This window comes from Aegilops tauschii, chromosome 5 (genome assembly GCF_002575655.3).
Source record: "Aegilops tauschii subsp. strangulata cultivar AL8/78 chromosome 5, Aet v6.0, whole genome shotgun sequence".
In the NCBI taxonomy this organism is placed as follows: Eukaryota; Viridiplantae; Streptophyta; class Magnoliopsida; order Poales; family Poaceae; genus Aegilops; species Aegilops tauschii.
This window is the reverse complement of record NC_053039.3, coordinates 563,067,155-563,088,437: the sequence shown is the minus strand read 5'-3', so window position 1 is coordinate 563,088,437 and position 21,283 is coordinate 563,067,155. Positions and strand designations below refer to the sequence as shown.

Below are 21,283 nucleotides of genomic sequence, written 5' to 3'. Positions count from 1 at the left end.
AAATCCTATTCTAAAACGAAACTCATGCACGCACAAGTACCTGTGAAGAAAGGAATTATTATGTGAATCTTGTTTAGGAAAAGGATTGTTTTATTGGCCCTTGGTAATGTATCTACCTAGTTGATACAAAACGCACAACTATAAGAATTGATTAAGTTAAAAAGGATTGGGGGGAGAGAAAGAGAGAGGGGTAGAGGGGATCTGACTTTGTGATATGTTCTTGAGCACAAGGAACCTGTGGGGTCATACTATATATAATATTAGGATTAGTTGTGTTCTGTCCTTTTTTATGTCTGACTTTGCAATTACACCCTGCACTTGAGGGAGCCAGTTAATATTTGTTGCTTCTTAGTGAATTTATGAGTTGTCCCAGACCTGTCTATATAACAAGTTTGTTCTTTCTAGCCAAATCCTTAGTTTGCCACATTCCGTTCTTGAGTTTTCGTAGCTAGCTTGGGTCGTACGTGTTACCAAACTCCAAATCAATGGCAAGTAGTAGTTCTTCTGTAGGAGGTGACACGGTGAATAAGCTGGTGACCATCCTGAGCATCGATGGCGGCGGCGTCAGAGGGATCATCCCGGCCACCGTCCTCGCCTTCCTTGAAAAGGAGCTCCAGGTAAGATACTCCACTTTGATATGTTCATCGATCGATCCTGTCATATATCAAGTATATATATGTGTACATGCTAGCTTCTCATTCATATCACTGCATGTGTAATGTGTTGCGTGTAGAAACTGGACGGGCCGGATGCTCGGATCGCGGATTACTTCGACGTGGTCGCCGGCACCAGCACCGGTGGCCTCTTGACGGTGATGCTCACGGCGCCGGACAAGGATGGACGGCCGCTGTTCGACGCCAAGGATCTGGCAAAGTTCTACATCGACGAGTCGCCCAAAATCTTCCCACAGAAGTACGGATGCAACTAAGTAAACATACATGCATTTATATGTATATATCACTATACGCATAAAAGCACGTGAATAATCATTTCCTTAGCCTCCGACATCGTAACAATTGCCAAGGTGCAGGGACTCCATCTTCTCCAAGATCGGCACAGCTCTGGGGATGGTGACCGGGCCCAAGTACAACGACAAGTACCTTCAGTCGCTCCTCCGTCGCCACCTCGGCCAAACGAAGCTGGACGGAGCTCTCACCAGCGTGGTCATCCCAGCCTTCGATATCGCCCACCTGCAACCAACCATCTTCTCCAGCTTCCAGGTGCCCATGTGATGCATGCATGATATGGTACTACCTACCTAGTAACAAATAATCAACTAATCATATGTACATGCATGATTGATCAGCTGAAGAACCAGCCAGCGAAGAACGCGCTCCTGTCAGACATCGCCATCGGCACCTCCGCCGCACCCACCTTCTTCCCGGCGCATTACTTTGAGACCGTAGACGGCAAGGGCGGCACAAGGGCCTTCAACCTCATTGACGGCGGCGTCGCCGCCAACAACCCTGTAACTACTTAAGTTCACCAGTACACACAACTCAATTGGTCGTCTGGCAGGCCCAACTGACTCGATATCTCACGTGCATGACTACAATAGACACTATGCGCGATGAGTCATGTGGCGGAGGACATCATCGTGGCTGGGAACGGTGACTTGCTCGGGAAGTCATACATGGTCATCTCCATCGGCTGCGGGACGTCTTCGAATCCCAAAGGCAAGTATAGTGCTAAGGACACCGCCAAGTGGGGCATCCTGAACTGGATCCTCAAGGGCGGCACCGTCCCGATCCTCGACATGTTCAACGCGGCTAGCGGCGACATGGTCGACATCCACCTCTCCGTCCTCTCCGCAGCCCTCGGCTCCTCCCATCAATACCTGCGTATCCAGGTACCTACCCACCTACTTATTTATATCCAAAAAAGAAAACATAACAAGTGTCCTATTGTGGTAATTTAAAGAGAGTAGTCCCCGGCTTCTTCATCAATTGATGTACACAACAATTATCTGCTCGGTAATTATGAATGGTTGTTGTACATGCCAATGCAGTATGATCAACTGAGCGGAAGCGCAGGCTCGATCGACGACTGCTCCAAAGCTAACTTGGATAAGTTGGTGGAGATTGGGAATGAGCTTCTCGGGAAGAAGGTATCTCAGGTGGACCTAGAGACAGGCCGGAATGTGGAGGTACCCGACGAGGGCACCAACGCGGATCAACTAGCCAAGTTTGCAAAGCAGCTCTCCCATGAGAGGCGTCGTCGTCACAACGAACTAGCAACTGCAAAGACCTAGTGTGTTCATTTTTTTTGTCCGTCTAATTTGGTGCATGTATATGCATGCATGTTTACCATTATGTTTTATATGTTCATATAGTAAATCCTACTATACGGTGGTGCTATAATATAGTTTTGTGCATATTACAGAAGAATTGATGAAGGTGTTGTTATGTGGTTCATATGAATGCATGGAATTATTATCGCTACTACATTTGCTTTCAATGTCACTTACTAATAATAACTGCGATTTTATATGACAAATCTTTTTTACAAAAGGAGGAAAGACCCCCGGCCTCTGCATCTGGTCGATGCATGCAACCACTTTTTTAATTATTCACAGAAGACCTTACAAAGAAATACAACAGTAAGTCTGAAGCCACCGTCTAGGCAACATCTGTCGCTACTCATATCCAGTTGATGAAGGGATGCTAATAGTCCGGGCCTAATACCACAGACCTCGCAGCCAAGCCTAACATCTAAGACCTGAGGCCCCAACCTAGCCACTTGCCGGGTCTGGGGGACACACCGGTCCGACGCGCTCTCAGAGGCCGCCGCCACCAACTGCTACCGCTCCATTTCGAGAGCTGTACTGACGCATTAACCTTGCTCGGTCTAACTGTCGTCGACGCCACCACGGCGCCCAACGACACCACCTCCCTGCGCGCGAACAGCTGAGCACGTCGCGGCCGCCACCAATACACCTCAGCACCATGCTGCCAAGTACCACCAGCCGACACAGCTTGAAGTCTTTGGAAGATCTGTTGTGCGTAGCACCTGCCGACCAGGCATGACAAAGCGTAGCACCTGTCGGGCAGGCATGACTTGATATCTCCACCGAAACTCCATGCAAGACGAAGCCGCTCCACCTCCTGCCTCTGACTTCCAGCGCTGCTCCACAAACGATGCTCCCAAGAGAGAAATGACACTGCAGTGCCGCCATCGTCCGATCTGGAACACCAGATCCTAGGGTTTCCCCCGGAGCAGCACGAGTGGGTCGACAGTAGTTACACGACGATGCCTTCATCAAGGTAACGGCGTAGAACACCGCCATCGCCTGTCGTCGGCTCTGTTTTCACCGGCAACCATGTCTCCCCAACTCACAGGTCACAGCCGGGACTAGATGATGGATCTTGAGATCCGACCACCCAGCCTCTGGCCGTCCACCTCCGACGAAGAAGAAGATGACCACCACCGCTGGCTACACCGGCTAGAACAGATCTGCCAGAGGTGCCACCGGGCAGTCCACCAGGCCCTCGACGCCGTCGCCGATCTAAAGCCCGATGACGCGCCACCGCCCGATCCAGGCCAGCCACCGCTGGCAGCCGCTCGTGGCCCGAGGCAGGGCCGACCACCGCCGCCGTCGTCGAAGCCATCTCCGCCGCTTCTAGATCGGCCGCATCTCCACGTGTGTTGGCCCCTAAGACGCGGGAGAGAGGAAGGATCCCCGCCACTGTCGTCGGCCTCCGAGCGCAGGCCGGTGGCGTCCTCCGGCGCGGCGGAAGGAAGGGAGGAAGATGATTTAGGCCCCGGCGGCGGCTAGGGTTGGGGTGCCACCCAAGTCGCCCAAGCGGGGGGCAACGCGGGGGCCTGTGCCCAAGCGGCGGCTAGGGTTGTGATCATCTCTTAGCATGCAACCATTTTATATGACAGGTAAATGCAATAAATCAGGTATTAGGTCTACCTATCAAAATTCTCCATGGCTTACTGATGTAGATGTTGATATCTTTCTATAAACTTGGTCAAACATAGAAAGGTTAACTTTTTTTAAAAGAGTAACATTACATTTTGAAACGGGGGGAGGGAGTATAGTCTTGTACAAGGAAGAATTAAGGTGTTGATATGTGTTATATATATATGAGTGCATGGAGCTGGTATATCACTACCAGATTTGTTTTCAAAGTCACTTACTCTAATAGTTGTGATTTGGTATTACATAAACTACACGAGTAATCCGTATTTGAAGCGTTTTTTGAATAAGCAAAGCCTTGATCATCCTGACAAATATCTCATTGCCTTACCTCAAGTTTAATATAGATGGATGTGTGCATCACAATGATGCAGAGGCCGGATGTTCCAACCTCGTTTTTGAAAAAATAAAAAGAAGGAAAATCCTGACAAATGTCTTGCAGAGGCATAGTCGTGCACTTTGCCCACAAAAAAACATGATGGTTCGAGCACAAGGAACTTCTCATTGTCACGTCCTTTGCCCACAAGAAACCACCATGGTTCCACCATCATTTTAAAATAATAAATAAATACACAGAGCAGAGATCAGGTTTGTCCCTTGTATTGGTTTGACTTGCGTGCAGAGCTAGGGGACACCTGCTATCCTAATCCGCATCAGTTTTCATATTCCAGCTGTACATGCCGTGTTTCCATACACATATGATGTCAGTTAGTAGTTGCCTGGCACGTACATTACTCAGTCTATGCACAAAGCGCGTCATGAACTACCAGTAATATGTTTACTATTATCCTTTGGAATCTAATTGTCTTGCTCAAGGTGGCCATAACTAATTAATCACTCTTCCTACTAACCATGATGCGCTCACATCATACTTTGATTCGTTGATGGAATAATGGAAAGCTACTTATGAATTTTATATGGTTTGCTTCGAACTGGTATATACCCGGAGTCAAGATAAGATGACATGGCTCGGAAATTGTGGTAAAGAAGTCATAGATATTCTAAGAAGAGTAAACTGCATACCAATCGAAGAACGTCATTTAATTTGTACACATTGTCACAATTTCTACCCACAGTTATCGGTGATATAAAATGTAGATGCATATTTACCTTGTTGCCGCTGAGCACTTGCTACCTTTACTAGTTAGAATCACCAGGAAGCCACAGTTTGTAGATTTTGTAGACAGAGTTAATTTGATAGTCATCCTTTTGCAAAGAAAAAAAATTGATAGTCATTCACGAGAACATAAAGAAAACACAAGTTATAGCTATCCATGACAGAGAACACAAGTGGAAGCAAACATAAATGTATGCTAAGTCGAATGATATAGTCAATCGCAGTATCAAGTTTCTACATGGTGACGTCTTAGGACTTCAACGCCTTCTCTTGGTCCTCCAATGCTGGTTCTGTTGTCGGTGATAGGGGCTGCAGTGTTGGTACTTGGGATTGCTGCTGTAGAAGGACCCGTTACCATCTCGAGAGAAGAGCGAACATCTCTCTGAGTCGGGCATGGTCCTTGATGTAGTCATATATCCCCGTCAACATACCCCAGTGGTTCTTCAAATCTTTCCTGTGCAATGAGCTATAGTGACGGATGATCTCATCTCGTCCATGTGCAACCACACATAGAATGCAGAGGACATGGTCCCTTTTCTGTGCGACATTTGTAGAACCCAATGGCATCCCTCCAGAAGTCAATGTGCACATTGGTTCCGTACGACGCAACAAGGATCTCGCGAAGTTCTACATCGGCGAGTGGCCAAAAATCATCCCATGAAAGCAGGCAACTAACTAACTCAACATGCATGCATGGCTATGGATATGTTGATCATCATTCTGATTTGGAAGCTCGTGCAGGGACTCCATCTTCTCCAAGATCAACTGAGTGGAAGCGCGGCCTCATTTAACGACTGCTCCAAAGCTAACTTGGATAAACTGGTGGAGATCGGGAATGAGCTTCTCGGGACTAAGGTATCCCGGGTGGACCTGGAGACTGGCCGAAATGTGGAGTTTGCTCAGCCGCTGTCCAATGAGCGGCGCCGCCGGAGCAGCAGTGTCAATGTGCGGTACACAAATTAGCAACTACATGTAGTGTGCTTTATTTTTATTTGTTTAATATGGTGCATGCATGTTTTCCAATATGTTTAAGCTATTCATATTGTAAATCCTACGGTGGTGCTCTAATATATTATGGTCTTGTACAAGGAAGAATAAAGGTATTATGTGGTTTACATATGAGTGCATGGAGCTTGAATATCACTACTCACTATATAGATTGGGTCATTGCGCATGGTTGAAAATGTGGCATCGCACATGGCTTTACAAACCGTCACTTATGTTTTTTCGGCCCGTTTACCATAGAACACACATCGACATGATCGGGTCTGAATAATCGTGGCAATGAAACTGCACACAATTCTTCTTACCCAACCATGTATGATGTACCCCCTCGTCCTATACCGTTCCTCTGGATAAAGCGTTTGCATGACACAACACACAATAGCTAGTTTCCAACGGTGTGTGATTCTTTTGACATCGCACATGGTTGAAACAGTTTGTTATTCTAACTGTGTGTGATGTCATCAACACACCAATCCCTCGCGAGCATGTTCGGTGGGCGTGGAAGAGAAGGGAGGGGGCGAGAGGGGGGGGGTGTAAAATGACTGACGTGTGCTAGTGGGTACATTTGTTTTCAAAGTATTACATAAACCACATAGAGTAATCCTTCGTCAACGCATTGTCTAAATGAGCAAAGCCTCAATCATCCTAACAAATGTGTCATCTTAATGAGAAAAGCGGTGATCATCCTGACGAATGTCTTGCAGAGACATAGTCTTGCGCTTTGCCCACAAGAAACCATGATGACCAAGTTGTTTAACATAGTGGTGCCCTTTGCCCGCAAGAAACCTTCATCATCCTACTCTAAAAAGGAAGAAAACTTGTAGAGATAGTGTTTGACTTAGGTGTAGAAAGACACCTGCTCTCCTAATCCACACCGACTTTCATATTCCACCTGTACAAGTCTTGCTGAGGAACTAATACTCTTATATTCATAATGCGTGCATCCGTGCAGAAATGATGCAACTTAGTAGTTGCCCCGTTACTTTGCATGTACGTAGTAGTACTATGTATCTGCACAAAGCGCGTCATGAGCTATATATCAGTATTGTTTTTAGTATTAATGTATTCTAAAAAAATGTTTAGTGTTAGTACGTGGAATCTCATAGTCTTGCTTGAGGTGACCATGATTAATTTATCATTCTTGCTACTAACTATGATGCGCTCACGTCGTACTTTGATTCATTGATGGATCAGTATATCGGTTGCTTTGGACTGGTATTACCCCGAGACAAGAAAGTACGGCACGCTTTAGAAAAAGTCAAAGATGTCAAATTCAGATATTTTTTGAGTCCATGACATAACCAGATTGGATGGACCTTCCACCTATTTAGCTATGAAAGAATATACACAAAGCTGAATAATAGATCGATAGGAAGACCATGAGCTGCCCTGTAATGAAACCGTAAGTAGTTGCGAATATCTCGGAAAATATGAAGGAGAACCTGGGTACCAGCGCACCTTATATGCACAAAAAAAATTAGTAATTCAAAAAAATTCCAAATCTTTTTTGTTATTAAACATGATCAAGTATTGTACTCATATAAAAAGATTCATCAAAGAATGACTTTCGTTGCATCCTGAGTCGAAGATTCGGCAAAAAACGCTATATACAAATACTATACACGCTATATTGTCGTCATAAACTTGTCTTTTTTGCCGCGAAGTCAATATGAATCATTTCTTGTCCAAACTTTTTATATGAGTACAATACCTGATCATGTTTGATTCCAAAAAAGATTTGGAATTTTTTGAACTTTTTTTTAATTACTAATTTTTTTTCCTCATATAGGGTGCGCGGGTACCCGAGAGCACCAAGTTCGCGTCCCGAATATCTCCTTCTTCCCTAACCCAAGATTGAATAAAGAACAAATATTTCATAGACATATGGACATATACATATTGAATCAACATCATTGCACACGTCGGTCTGCGACAGAAATATTGTTTGAGGTTTTGTTGTGGATATTGTTCAAACCATGTCCAATGGTGCTTCATGTTTAATCTATCCGTTCATTGAGTGGACAGGTAATTATGCAAGTAGATCGGCTGCATATTTCAGTTGTAACTGCTTTATGAACACGTCGAAAAATGATTCTTTAAAAAAATGATTCAAATATATTGTTTTCTAGTTCCTACAGTTTCATAAAAACAGAATACCATTTGCCTCTGACCAGAACAAGCCATCTGCAACAACTATGTACCTACAGCAGCTTCTTACAATCATCAAAAACCACTTCACCTAAGAAGACGACACCGTCTGTAAACTCCGCCTGACCACCGCTTCCTGCACAGCCTTGCTCTTTGGGAAAACACAACCCACAGAGGAACAAGGCGGTAATCCAAGGGCGTCAAACTCTTTGTACTACTCGTCTATCAAAACTATTTTCTGCAGGTTTAGGTGCTCGCCCCTGCACGGCCCTTATGAACGGCAGCTGCTACTTTGGTGGCCTGAAACAAATGACCTGGAGCTCTCTCAGCAGCCGGTTCTTGGATTCGTGGAAGTCCATCTCCCACCGGCGGTCGATATCTATGAAAAATTTGCTTGTGAATTTTGAGAAATGTTTGTGAACTATAAAAACATTCAAAAAATGTTCGCAATCAAAGAATGGTTACAAATTTCAAAAATTTCCTTGAATTCAAGAAATGTTTGCGAAATACAAAAAGGATGCTAATTTAAAAACTGTTCACAAAAATAAAAAATCAGAACTAAAAAAAGTTCACGAATCTGAATTTTTTCACTGATATTCAAAAAATGTTCACTGATATGATAAATATTCTCAGATTACAAAAAAAATCCGAAAATTTAAAAAATGCTCACAAAGTAATAACAGAAAGAATATTAAAGAAAAACATAAAATAGGAAGAAAAATAAGAACACAAAAAAAGTCGAAAGAGAAAAAACATACTTAAAAGACCATTTCGGAGAAGCATCTAGAATCTGCTCAAACCGGTGGGAAGGAAATGGACTGGCCCATATAGCAGGATAGTGTTACGCAGGGAATACGATCCACCTGGGCGACCATGACCGACCTTCCATGAGATCGAGAACCGAAGAGGAAGAGGGAGAGGATGGCCGCTTTCTGCCATTGCTACGTCTACCACTAAAAAAACCATTGCTACATCCGTATCCCGCATACTGCAAGTCGCACGTAGTTCTCGCCTCTGGTGTTTCTTTAGCAGGCTATGGCCCAAATACTGGGAGAGGGTATTTCTGTAATGTTCTGGTTGTTTTATTTTGTTTCTTCTTTTTCTATTTTTATTTTTTTTGTCATTTTATTTATATTTTTCATCAGGTTTTCTGAAATTTTTATTTGCTTCTTGTTTATATTCCTTTTTTCTTTTACTTTTCTAAATTTTCAAATACATGTATACTTTTTCTAATACTCACTGTACATTTTTTTTATAAACGTGGAAAAATTCTATATGCACATTGAATTTTTTCAAATACATGACAAGCATTTTTCTAAAATTCATTTTTGAACATGTTTTCGAATACGTCCTAGCCAGCTTCCCCTCGTACATGGGCCAGATGGGCTGTCACTCGGTACCAGTAGAATGCTGATTTCAGGAGCGTGCATGTTTTACTCAAAAAAAGAAAAAGAAGCATGCAGGTTAGTTAGTTTCTTTTTGTTCGTATTTTTAAAGCATAAAATTCCTTAAGAAAATAAAAACCATGAATTTGAAAAATATTGAACACATATTAAAAAAATTCTAATAAAAACATCAATCATGGATGTGAAAAAAAGTGTATAAAATATGTTTTTGATGTATACAAAAAATGTACTCTCTCCATGCCATATATAAGATGTTATTACAACGGATATACTAACATATTGGTTGTAATAACATCTTATATCATAGAATGGAGGGATTACAATGTGCATAAAGAAACTAGACTTCAAAAAACATATTTGAAAAATTGTTAACCATTTATTTACAAATGTTCACACACCGTGAAACATTCGTTAGCATAGTTTAAGAAAATTGTTGATATCATTCAAAAAAGAATGAACGTGTATTTGAAAACCGTGTAAACAGATCCAAATAAAAGCTTAAAACTATGTATTTGAGAAAATGTCAATCATATATTTAAAAAAGTTTAACATGAATAAAAATGTTTCAGGTGTATATGAAAAATATAAATGTGTAGCCAACGTAGCAAAATGCCGAATATGCAGTGAACGAATGATGAGCAGCAGCGAGTGGTGTCTGTCATCTTGCGTGCTGCACCTTCACCATCCACGGTCGACGTAGCTTCTGAAATTAAGAGACGCAACTATTAGAAAATGTCGATAAAAAAATAAAAATCATGACATTTTAAAATGTTCCATTGTTTCCAAAGATGTACATGACATTTAAAAAATGTTTATATGATGAAAAGAAATGTTTGCATAGTTCTAAAAATGTTTCCTGCCATTCAGCTAAATTTATGTGACATTTGAAAAGTGCTCATGTGTTTCAGAAATGTATTTGTGACATTTAAATAAAATTATATAATGTAAAAAATGTATTAACTTAGTTGAAGAAAAAGTTCCATATCATTCAAAAATATGTCCACATTCATTTGAAAAAATATTTAGTAATTCAAAATCAATTCGAATACATATATTTGAGAAAATGTTAATCATGCATTTTAAAACTGTTGGACTGGTATAAAAAAATTTCTCTGCATACAAAAATGCACAATGCGTATGAAAATATTAGGTGTCAAAACATATAATCTTTTTTAAGGGAAACATATAATCTTTTTAAATGGTAAGCGTGTAGTTGAAAAAATGTTAAGCATGTATAAAAAAAGTTTCCGGTATATAAGAAAAATGTACAACATGTTTGAAAAAAGTAAACAAGTGTTGAAACAAAAGGAAGAATGAAAAAAAGATAAAGAAACACAGGAAACCAAAACCCAAAATAAAACCATTGAAAACCAACACAAAAAAAGGCAACAAGAATAAAAAAAGGAACAAAGTAAAAGAATAAAACCGGAGAATCTGATAAAAGAAAAAAAATGGTGGAAGGTTCTAATACCAGTCTACACCGGTCTATAGAACTTTCTAATACCGTTTTAACGGGCTGGCCTACTAAAAACGAAGAAGCCCCCGCGCCAAAACTGAGGCTACAATAGGTATCATAGTGGGCAAGAATTAGCCCTCGTAGTCTAGCCTCGCGCCAAACGAGGCTATAGTGGATTGTTCCAATAGGATTTTTTGGACTTGTTAGGCAGTTATGTTTCATCATTCTTTCTTTTTGTTGATATTTTCAAAATATTCTTAATACATATATTCTAAAAACTAATTTACTTAAATTTTAAAAAATGTCATCACAAGTTAAAAATATATTCATACAGTGTAAAAAAATGGCACAACTTTTTTAAAATGTTGATACATTCAAAAAATGTTTGTGACATAAAAAAAATCACGCGTTTAAGAAAAAGTTCGGGACCGCAGGGTTGTCACCCTGGCATGCCCGCATCAAGCAGCAGCAGAACACGCAAACCAATACAACTCCAAGACGATGCCTTCAGAAAAGTCCGCGGCACCGAAAGCGCTGTTATCACCCATTCCAAAAAGACCTGGAATAAGTGATTCTCCCGGGGCTCGAGATAGGACGGCAGAGGCCCTCGAACCACGACACCTCCAAGAAGGTAAGCGACACCCATCGGCGTCGGCATTGTTGACTCCGGCAGAGCTGTGGCAAGGCTTTCACCCAGGGCAGCCACACCCTCTCCTTGAACCGGTTGACGAAGCCCGCTACTCGCTCGAACTTCAACCCCCACCGCGCCTCGCCGCCAACGTAGCAGACGCTGAATATTCAGTGAACGAATGATGAGCAGCAGCGAGTGGTGCCTGTCATCTTGCGTGCTGCACCTTCACCATCCACGGTCCACGTAGCTGGAGTCAGGTGAGGGACCACCGCGTCACCACTCGCCGGAGAAGAACGCTTCTGGCATCGGAGACTTGGACAACTACTAGTGTTGTTAGTGGTTGGCCATCGCCGTCCGCCGACCGTCGTTTGTGAATGATGCATGCCTGTAATCAGCATCACCTCACCAACGTCCAACCAATATCTTGCTGTGGCCGATGTAGCAGCAGTGTCCACTCTATTTTTCAGCGTCCAATTGTATGTCTCGATCTCGATCCAACGCTAGCTAAGCTGTGCTCGTGATTCTATTTGTCTTGGAGTGGCCTTCCAGATGCTAATCTATAGCTCCTCCTTCCAGCATACATACATACAACAAGTAAATTATCCTCTACTTCGTGTTGGCTTGTTGCACATACGTACGGCGCTCGGTGCGGCCATGGCACAGCCGCTGCACTTCGTCCTGGTGCCGCTCCTCGCGCCGGGCCACGTGATCCCCATGCTCGACCTGGCGCGCCTCATCGCCGGCCGCGGCGGCGCGCGCGTCACCGTGGTCCTCACGCCCGTCAGCGCCGCGCGCAACAGGGCCGTCCTGGAGCACGCGCTCCGCGAGGGGCTCGCCGTCGACGTGGCCGAGCTGCAGTTCCCGGGGCCGGCGCTGGGGCTGCCCGAGGGGTGCGAGAGCCACGACATGGTCACGGAGCTGTCCCACTTCACGCTCTTCTATGAGGCCGTCTGGCTGCTCGCCGGGCCGCTGGAGACGTACCTCCGGGCGCTGCCACGCCGGCCGGACTGCCTCGTCGCCGACACTTGCAACCCGTGGACGGCCGACGTCGCGCGCCGGCTTGACATCCCACGGTTCGTGTTCCACGGCCCGTCCGCGTTCTTCCTCCTGGCGCAGCATAGCCTGGCCAGGCACGGCGTGCACGACACCGACAGCGTCGCCGGTGACTTCGAGCAGTTCGAGGTGCCCGACTTTCCGGTACGCGTCGTCACCAGCAAGGCCACGTCGCTTGGCTTCTTCCATTTTCCTGGGCTGGAGAAGGAAAGGCGTGACACGCTGCACGCCGAGGCTACCGCCGACGGCTTCGTCTTCAACACGTGCGCGGCCTTCGAGAGCGCGTACACCAAGGGATACGGAGAGGCGCTCGACCGGAAGGTGTGGGCGGTCGGGCCGCTCTGCCTTCTGGACTCTGACGCGGAGACGACGACCGGAAGAGGCAACCGCGCGGCCGTCGATGCCGGCTCGGTCGCCACTTGGCTCGACGCGCGGCCGCACCAGTCCGTGCTCTACGTCAGCTTCGGCAGCATGGCCCGCCTCTTGCCGTCGCAGGCCGCAGAGCTCGCCGCCGGCCTGGAGTCGTCGAATCGCCCGTTCATCTGGGTGACGAGGGAGACCGACGACCTCGACGCGGGGTTCGAGGACCGCGTGGAGGGCCGCGGACTTGTCATCCGTGGGTGGGCGCCGCAGATGACCATCCTGTCGCACCCGGCGGTGGGCGGCTTTCTGACGCACTGCGGGTGGAACTCCACGTTGGAGTCGCTCACCCACGGCGTGCCGCTGCTGACATGGCCGCACATCGCCGACCAGTTCTTGAACGAGACGCTGGTCGTGGACGTGCTCGGCGCCGGCGTCCGCATCGGCGTTAAGGTGCCGACCATGCACGTGTTCCTGAACCCCGAGCTATATGCGAAACAGGTCGTGAGAGACGACATCAAGAAAGCGTTGAGGGAGCTGATGGAGGAGGGGGCGGAAATACGAACGACGGCGAAGAAGCTCGCGACGGTGGCAAGGGAGGCGATGGCGGAGGGCGGGTCGTCGGACCGGGATGTGGCGGATATGGTTCGCCATGTCGGGGACCTAGCGCACAGGAAGGAGAAGGGCGTGCCCGAGCTTGAAAACAACCAGAAGACAGATGGTCAAGTCAAACATTCCTCTGTAGGATAATTAAGACATGTACTGCTCCCTCCGTCTCAAATTATTTATGGAAAAAAGATATATCTAGACGTATTTTAGTTTTAAATGATATATTCATTTTATTTATTTATTTATTAGTATGACAAGTTATTTCATACGACATGAATAACAGGCCGATATGGTGAGAGAGGTGTGGAGTACATCGATTATTCTCCTTTTCCTGTCTGTTTGTTTCCGTATTTTTTTATTTCTGTTTTCAAGTGAAAGTCACTTTTTCTGTCCTATTTAATTATTTAACAAAAATACAACACCTACTAAACAATTATGAAACCACCCTAAACCCAATCAGAAGACCCCACCTAAGCATCTATGTTAATCACCTACACTGAATTACGTATGTGTGGCATTACTCTTTATTTAACCATGTATATGTTCTTAAAACCTGTCTCTTTCAATATATCCGATGTCTTCTTGTGTCAAAAATGGCTCGCCGTGCAACAAGCACCTACTATATCAGTACCCAACTCCCAATCCCCACTACCCAACTCCCAACCGTTATGATCATATTAATTAGGCTGGACCAGCTATCAACCGTTCTATGTACACAGCGAAAGGACACCAAATACTCAAAGCACCATAGTAAATCATAGGTTGAACATGAATCGAAGCGATGGTTTGAGCTAAATATTTTAATTTAAAGTTTTGAAATTGGAAGAATCTTTTGCTGACATCATCTAGTTTGTACTATGCATGCATGGAATCGGAGTGAACACAGGCTTCATGCTCTTCCTCCGTCATAAACACAATTAGCTAGTAGTAAAAGTAGAATTAGATGAGTGATTAGTTAGGAAGGAAAAAAGAAACCGTTCAGATCTATTACTATATTCTGATCGTTTGGAAGTTAGTCATGTCCTTTTTGTAAAGGTATGTACATTTTTCGACAATTATGGGAACAATATTTTTACATTGTATGTACAAGTTTAGAAATGTCACAAATATATTTTGGAAACGTATGATCTTTTATATGCCACATACATTTTTTGAGTGGGACGAAATATTTTCTAAAATTATGTGAAGATTTATTGATATCGTATATCCTTTTTTTTAAATGTCATGAACTTATTTTGAAGCGTTAGAATATTTTTTCAATGTGACGAACAATTTTATGAGTTGTAGGAACATATTTTGTTTTCTCGAAAGGCCATTGGCCGCATTATATTAGATGGGGAAAAGAGAGAGTACAAGGGTTACAGTCTAGGAGAACTAGACCTGTAACTACAACAATACAGCCGGCACCCCAGCTCAACAACACAGGAAGCATCTGACTCTACAAACCGACCATGAAGGCCAGCTAAATCACGTCGTCAGATCACAAATGCAGCCTGCTGCCCTCCACGTGCCGATGTCCTGTATTACCAGGTCCCGAACCCTGTCAGCCGAGCTAACGACATTATCAAAAATCCTCACGTTTCTTTCCTTCCAGATCCTCCAATGGAGAAGGATGAGAATGGTATCGAAGTTCTTCTTCGTTGGTTTTGGTATCCCCTCCCTCGCCTTCAGCCACCATTCTTCCATAGAACTGTAACTGACCTCTGGTATTATGAAATCTGCCCCTGTCAACCCCTGAACCTCATCCAAACCAGCCTGGTAAAGTCATAGTGCACAAAAAGATGGGAGCAAGTCTCCGGGGCAGATGAGCATAGGGGGCAAGTGCCATTTGACGGCCAATTCCTTCTCTCTAGGTTATCCGCCGTCAGACATCTTCCGAGAACTGCCAGCCACATGAAAAATTTACACCGCTGTGGCGCTTTGGATTTCCATATCAGCTTGTGGCAGGCAAACCGAGTGTTCCCGATGAAGAACAAATGATACGCACTCTTGACCGAGAACTAATGATCATGCGTGAGTTTCCAGACCGGCTGATCTCTTGTACCAACTATGAGAGATGTGGCCTGCACAATATCCCAGATCCTCAGATATTGGGCCATGGCTATGAGAGTTAGACCTCCAGAGATGTCTCTCACCCATGCCCTGCCATGTATGGTGTCTCTTACCGTTTTTCTTTATTCCTCACAAAGGAGAACAACTCTAGAGCTAAGGTAGCAATAGATTGACGAGCCAATTATCCATCCAGAACTTAGCTGTCTCTCCATTGCCTAGGCTTATACGACACGCCGCATTGAACATGGCCTGAACCTCCTTTTCATTAGTGTCCGGTAGCAGCTGCCATGGTCTCTCACTCGTGTCCCACCTTAACCAAGGCCATTTGCAACGAAGCGCCATGTCGAACCACTTGAGGTTAATTACACCGAGACCTCCCAGTTCCAAGGGCAAACAGACTCTTGACCAAGGTAATAGACAGTGACCTCCATTGATTTCTTCTTCCCCCTTCCAGATGAACCCCCGACAACGCCTATTGATGATTTTGATGGCCCAAGCCGGCATAGGAAGCACAGTCATCATATGAATTGGCACGGCCATAAGAACCGAACGAGTGAGAGTAAGGCGCCCCTCCGCAGCCAACATCTTTGGCTTCCATCCTTTCATTTTTCCAAAAACTTTATCAATAAGAGGAAGCAGCTCGCTACGTCGCAATCTGTATATGGAGAGAGGTAAGCCCAAGTATTGAATCGGGAATTGTTGTCTTCTGCACTAAAAATGCTCCTCAACTGCAGCCGCCACCACCTCATCACAACAGATGGTGGTGATAGTACTCTTGTGCATATTAATCCTCAATCCCGTGGCTTCTCCAAGCAGATTCAGAATACTAGATATGGACTGAAGATCCGAATGCACAGGCTTGAAGAACAAAATGGCATCATCCGCAAAAATGGAGGCTCTTGGCATCTTGGTGTTGCAAGCAATATCTGAGGAACTTATGTTGTACTACCCACTGCAACATGCCGTGCAAAGTATCCATGGCAAGGATAAACAAAGTCGGAGATAGCGCATCTCCTTGTCTAACTCCTTTACCCAGGGTAAAAGGTTGGCCCATTACTCCATTCATGAGAATAGAGGAAGATGCAGTTGACAACAGACCACAAATCCATGAGCACCACCTTCTTCCAAATCATCTCTTCCTCAGCACTTGCATAAGGAATTCCCAAGACAAAGTGTCAAAAGCTTTGGAGATGTCAATCTTCATCAACACCGCTTGCTTGCGTTTCTGGTGGAGCCATTTGGCCGTACTGCGCACAAATTTGAAGTTCTCATGCATGTTGCGTTTACTGACAAACATGGATTGTGCCAGAGAAATAAGCGAAGGCGGAATGGGTGCAATCCGAGAGGCAAGCACTTTGGCAAAAATCTTCGCCACCCCGTGAATTAGATTGATAAGCCGGAACTCACTCACCTCCAGAGAATCTGATTTCTTCGGCAGTAGAGTGATGATGGAGGAGTTAAGGCGTCCAAAGGAATAAAATCTGGCATCAAACAGGGCCTTGATAACTGCCATGAAATCCCGCGCTATGATCTCCCAACACACCTGGAAGAATAGCCCTGAAAACCCATCCGGCCCCGGTGCCCTATCCGAGGGCATTTCCATTATAACCTTCTTCACCTCCTCATCCGTGAAGGGAGCTTCCAGACTGCTTGCCATTTCAGGAGAGATCTGCCCCAAGTTTAACTCATCAAGCCTTATTGTGTGTGGTGAGTGGTCCGGTGTGCCCATGAGATTTTTGAAGAATTGGCTTGCCATGTCCAGCTTCTCCTCATTAGACGTGACTATCTGAGTGCCTGCCCTTAAGCACGGTATCAGGTGCTTTCTTCACCTCCCGTTGGCCTTCATATGGAAATATTTAGAATTTGCGTCCCCCTCCTTCAGATCCCGCACCCTCGCCCTCTGCCTCAACCGCACCCTCTCTAGAGAAGCAAATGCCAGACATTTACCTTTGAGGAAAACCTTTAGCTTACGTTCCTCCTCAGACAGCGGTCACCCTTCTTGTGCCGCGTCCAGTCTGAAGATGATCTCGCTAGCAATTTGGAACTGAAGATTCAGCCGGCTCACACTCTTCTGACCCCAGCTTCTTAGAGCTTTAGCTGTGCACAGTAGTTTGATGTGCATAATCTTCATTGGGTCACAACTAGAAACCTCCTGATCCCACGCTTCCTTAACAACATCCAAGAACCCCGGCAGCTTACACCAAAAATTCTCGAATTGAAAACGGCAAGCACGTGATCAACCGCCGAACAAGAGAGAAGCAATGGTGTGTGATCTGAGATATTAGAGCTGAGTGGATGAAGATCGCTGATTGGGTTGACCTCCTCCCAAGCATTGTTGAATAGCACGCGATCTAACCTCACCATCACCGCATGTTCTTGTTGATTGCACCAGGTATACCTTCTTCCAATCATTGGCATATCATGCAGACCCAGCCTATTAATAGCATGTCTAAATTTAGACATGAGTCTCCTGTTACCTCTCCCTGAACTGCGCTCCAACTCCGAGCAGATCAAATTGAAATCTCCATTAATAATCCAAGGCAAGTGCACTTGATCACCGAACTGCACCATCTGCTCCAGAAACCTCAATTTATCCTCGTCACCTTGTGGCCCGTACACTGAGGACACCATCCACTCTTTGCCATCCTCCAGAGAAAGAGCGCGAGCCGAGATCATAAACTCACCCTTCTGAATGTTTGAAATCCGCAACCTATCCGATTTCCAGGCTAACATAATTCCTCCTCTTCTGCCATCCGCCTGAAGATAATCAAAAGCATCAAAAGCAGGACCCAGGCATTCACACACCACCGCTGCATCCACAGTAGGCAACTTTGATTCTTGAAAACACACTAAAGAAATGTTGTAGGATTGAGTGAAAAGCCTGATCGAACACCTCCTACCAGGGTTATTCAGCCCCCTTACATTCCAGACTAATACATTAATCGGCATCTCCATGAGAAAAACAAAGACCACAAATACCCCGCACACACACCTACGCGCCACAGGGCTCCACGATGTCAGGAAGGGAGAGAGAGCTGAAATCTGGCAGCATTGGCTCATCAAAATCTACTTCATCAGGGGCAAAGGGAGCTATCACTGCCTTGATATGGTGAGGCGCCAACAGCTTGTCGAAAAGCTTGATATACTCCTCCAGGGCTTCATCCGATACATGTTCTTCTGCCTGAATCACGCCCATCTGCCTGAGTAACACAATTTGAGCGTGCTGCACTGGCCCCAGATTAGCCCCACCAGCAGCCTTGCACAGCCTAGCACTTCTCCTGGGGGTAAAATTTGGCGGTATCGTCTTCTTTTTGCGAGCCGGTGCCGAAGCCGCAGGTCTGGGACCCAGGATGGATGGTGTAAGGTTACTCATGAGTCTCTGCCTCAGCGTCTCTCCCGCTGACATAGGGCCAGCGATCACCCGCGGCAGCAACTAGTGCTCCGCCAAAGGCACAGCGATCGGGGTGCGCGTGGGGCTCTCACTCGCCACCCGCGGATGTGGAATATTGATAGAGAGACTCCTCCCCCCATCTTCTGAATCATCTTTTCCTCCCAACACAGCCTCCCGATTCTCCACCACGCTATCCAACTCAGTCAGCACCTCTGACTCATCTTTTCCTACCAGAACAGCCACCTGCTTCTCCACCAGTTGCTCCAATTCCGACACGGAGCTAATGCCAGCATAGTCTGCATTAATCTCCGTGGAATCTTGAACCTAATCATCCTTAGCCTCACGTCCCGCCCCTCCCATCTCCGTCGAGCCAACATCAGCAGACAGGGGATTGAACGACAGCCTACGCGGTGCTGCCGTGACCCGGAGGGCCGCTCTGTCAAGAGTTGGTGTAGAGAACAGAGCCCCGGAGCCCACCGCTGTGAGCGCGGTCGAGTTCTGAACCATAGGCATGGAGACGTCTGCTCTGGAGCCGACCACTGTCGCCGTGGATGAGTGGCGCAAATCCCCCGAGCTTGTTCTGCCACCGGACCTGACGATCGAAATCTCCCCTGATGAGTGCTGAGAACCAGTGGCCTGTAGAACCCAGGATAGCGCCCGGCCCCCTGCCGGAGGATCAAACCATTGATGCGGCGTCCACCACACCATTCGCCCGCCATGCCGTCTCCGCCAGGTCCACCAAAAGGATGAGCACCTGAATATGGCCCTCCACGGCCTGAGCCATCAATTCTACCCCAGAAACAACATCTGGAATAGTCATGCCTCCTTGTGAGGTCTTCATCATCCTATGGCTCGAAGCTGGGCCTAAACTGGAGGTAGGGGACAGTACGGTCCACCACATCCAACACATGAATTGTGAGGGGATGAATCAATGTCGACCTCTCTGATGGTGGTGTGGGATGCGTAGGAGACAGATGGAACTCCTCTTCGAACGAGTCCGGTTGGCCAACCGGCTCCGGAATCTCCAAGTCATAAACCTTGGGGATGCCCGAGGGATTTCTCATCCAGGTTGTGACCTCCAGTCGCCAACGGTCGTCCAGCGGCACGATCTCCACCAATTGACCATCCAGATTGTTGATCAACTGACCGATGGCCCCACATTCCCAAGCGCTAGCCGGCATCCCCTCAATCCCCAGTCTACAGAAGAAATCGAGCTTGCTGCTGGATGCCTGAGTACACCGATGCCACCTCTGGAACGAGATGGGGACACCGGCGCAGTGAAGCTTGCCGGAGAAGGATAAGACCTTGTCGCAGTCTGCGTTGGAGGCGAAAGTGATGAAGAAGTCGGCCGGGTGTGTGACCTCGACCCGAATATGCCTCCTTTCGACGCCACAAATCCTGGCCAGAGACTAGAACAAGGCCTCCGGGGAGACAGGTGGCCTCCTTCCGCCAACCAAAGCGAGCAGTGCCCGGCTGCGGAAATCCGCCTCGAGCTCCTCCATCCCTGGTGTGCGTGCGATGATGCCTCCACCCTTCTCAGGCCGCAAATCTGGGTTACCATGGGTGAGGAGCTCGCTCGGGAAGCGGTGGTGAGCCAGCGGTGGATAGTGCACCATATCGAGCGGCGAGGGAGGCCGGTGGGATGGAGTAGGCGTAGGAGGGGGATGTCGGGGGCGGAAGGCTGGAGCAGGACGATTGTATCTGGGTCGGCGGCTCGGAATGGGCGGTGGAGGGCGACGGGTGACGCCGGGCGAAGGCGGACCTCGATTGGATCTGGGTTGAGCGGAGGTGTGGGGGTGGGGAGGAAGCGACAAGCTGGAGTATAAGGAGCAGTCACGAGCGAGATGCCCCGAGATCCAACACTTATGGCATCGAAACTCGCCGGAGCAATTAGCCTTTTGATGCCCCTCGCCCAGGCACTTAAAGCAATGGCCCCAAAGCCACCGGGGAATCCGAAGCTTGGAATCAACGGGATGGCTGTCGGCCGGGTTCGTCACATAACGTGGCTATCGACGACGGTTGCGGACCTGAATCCATCCATCACCGTCCGGCTCCAAATCAACCGATGCTGGCCACGAGCAGCCCGGCAGCGGAACGTCCGCTGCAGGACTAAACAAAACGGCCTCAACAAAA

At 46.6% G+C, this 21,283-nt stretch overlaps 2 protein-coding genes across 2 annotated transcripts; both read left to right on the top strand.

Moving 5' to 3' along the window:
• Window positions 1-311: 311 nt before the first annotated feature.
• LOC109766474 (patatin-like protein 2) lies at window positions 312-2,443 on the top strand. The gene is made up of 6 exons (XM_020325248.4): window positions 312-617; window positions 734-912; window positions 1,031-1,220; window positions 1,307-1,468; window positions 1,559-1,849; window positions 2,009-2,443. Exons 1-6 carry the CDS (start codon window positions 486-488, stop codon window positions 2,249-2,251), a joined length of 1,197 nt encoding a protein of 398 aa, XP_020180837.1. The 5' UTR covers window positions 312-485; the 3' UTR covers window positions 2,252-2,443.
• An 8,897-nt stretch (window positions 2,444-11,340) lies between these two features.
• LOC109766469 (UDP-glycosyltransferase 73E1) lies at window positions 11,341-14,027 on the top strand. The gene has a single exon (XM_045229353.2). The coding sequence runs from the start codon at window positions 12,235-12,237 to the stop codon at window positions 13,846-13,848; it is 1,614 nt and encodes a 537-aa protein (XP_045085288.1). The 5' UTR covers window positions 11,341-12,234; the 3' UTR covers window positions 13,849-14,027.
• The last annotated feature ends 7,256 nt before the right edge of the window (window positions 14,028-21,283 follow it).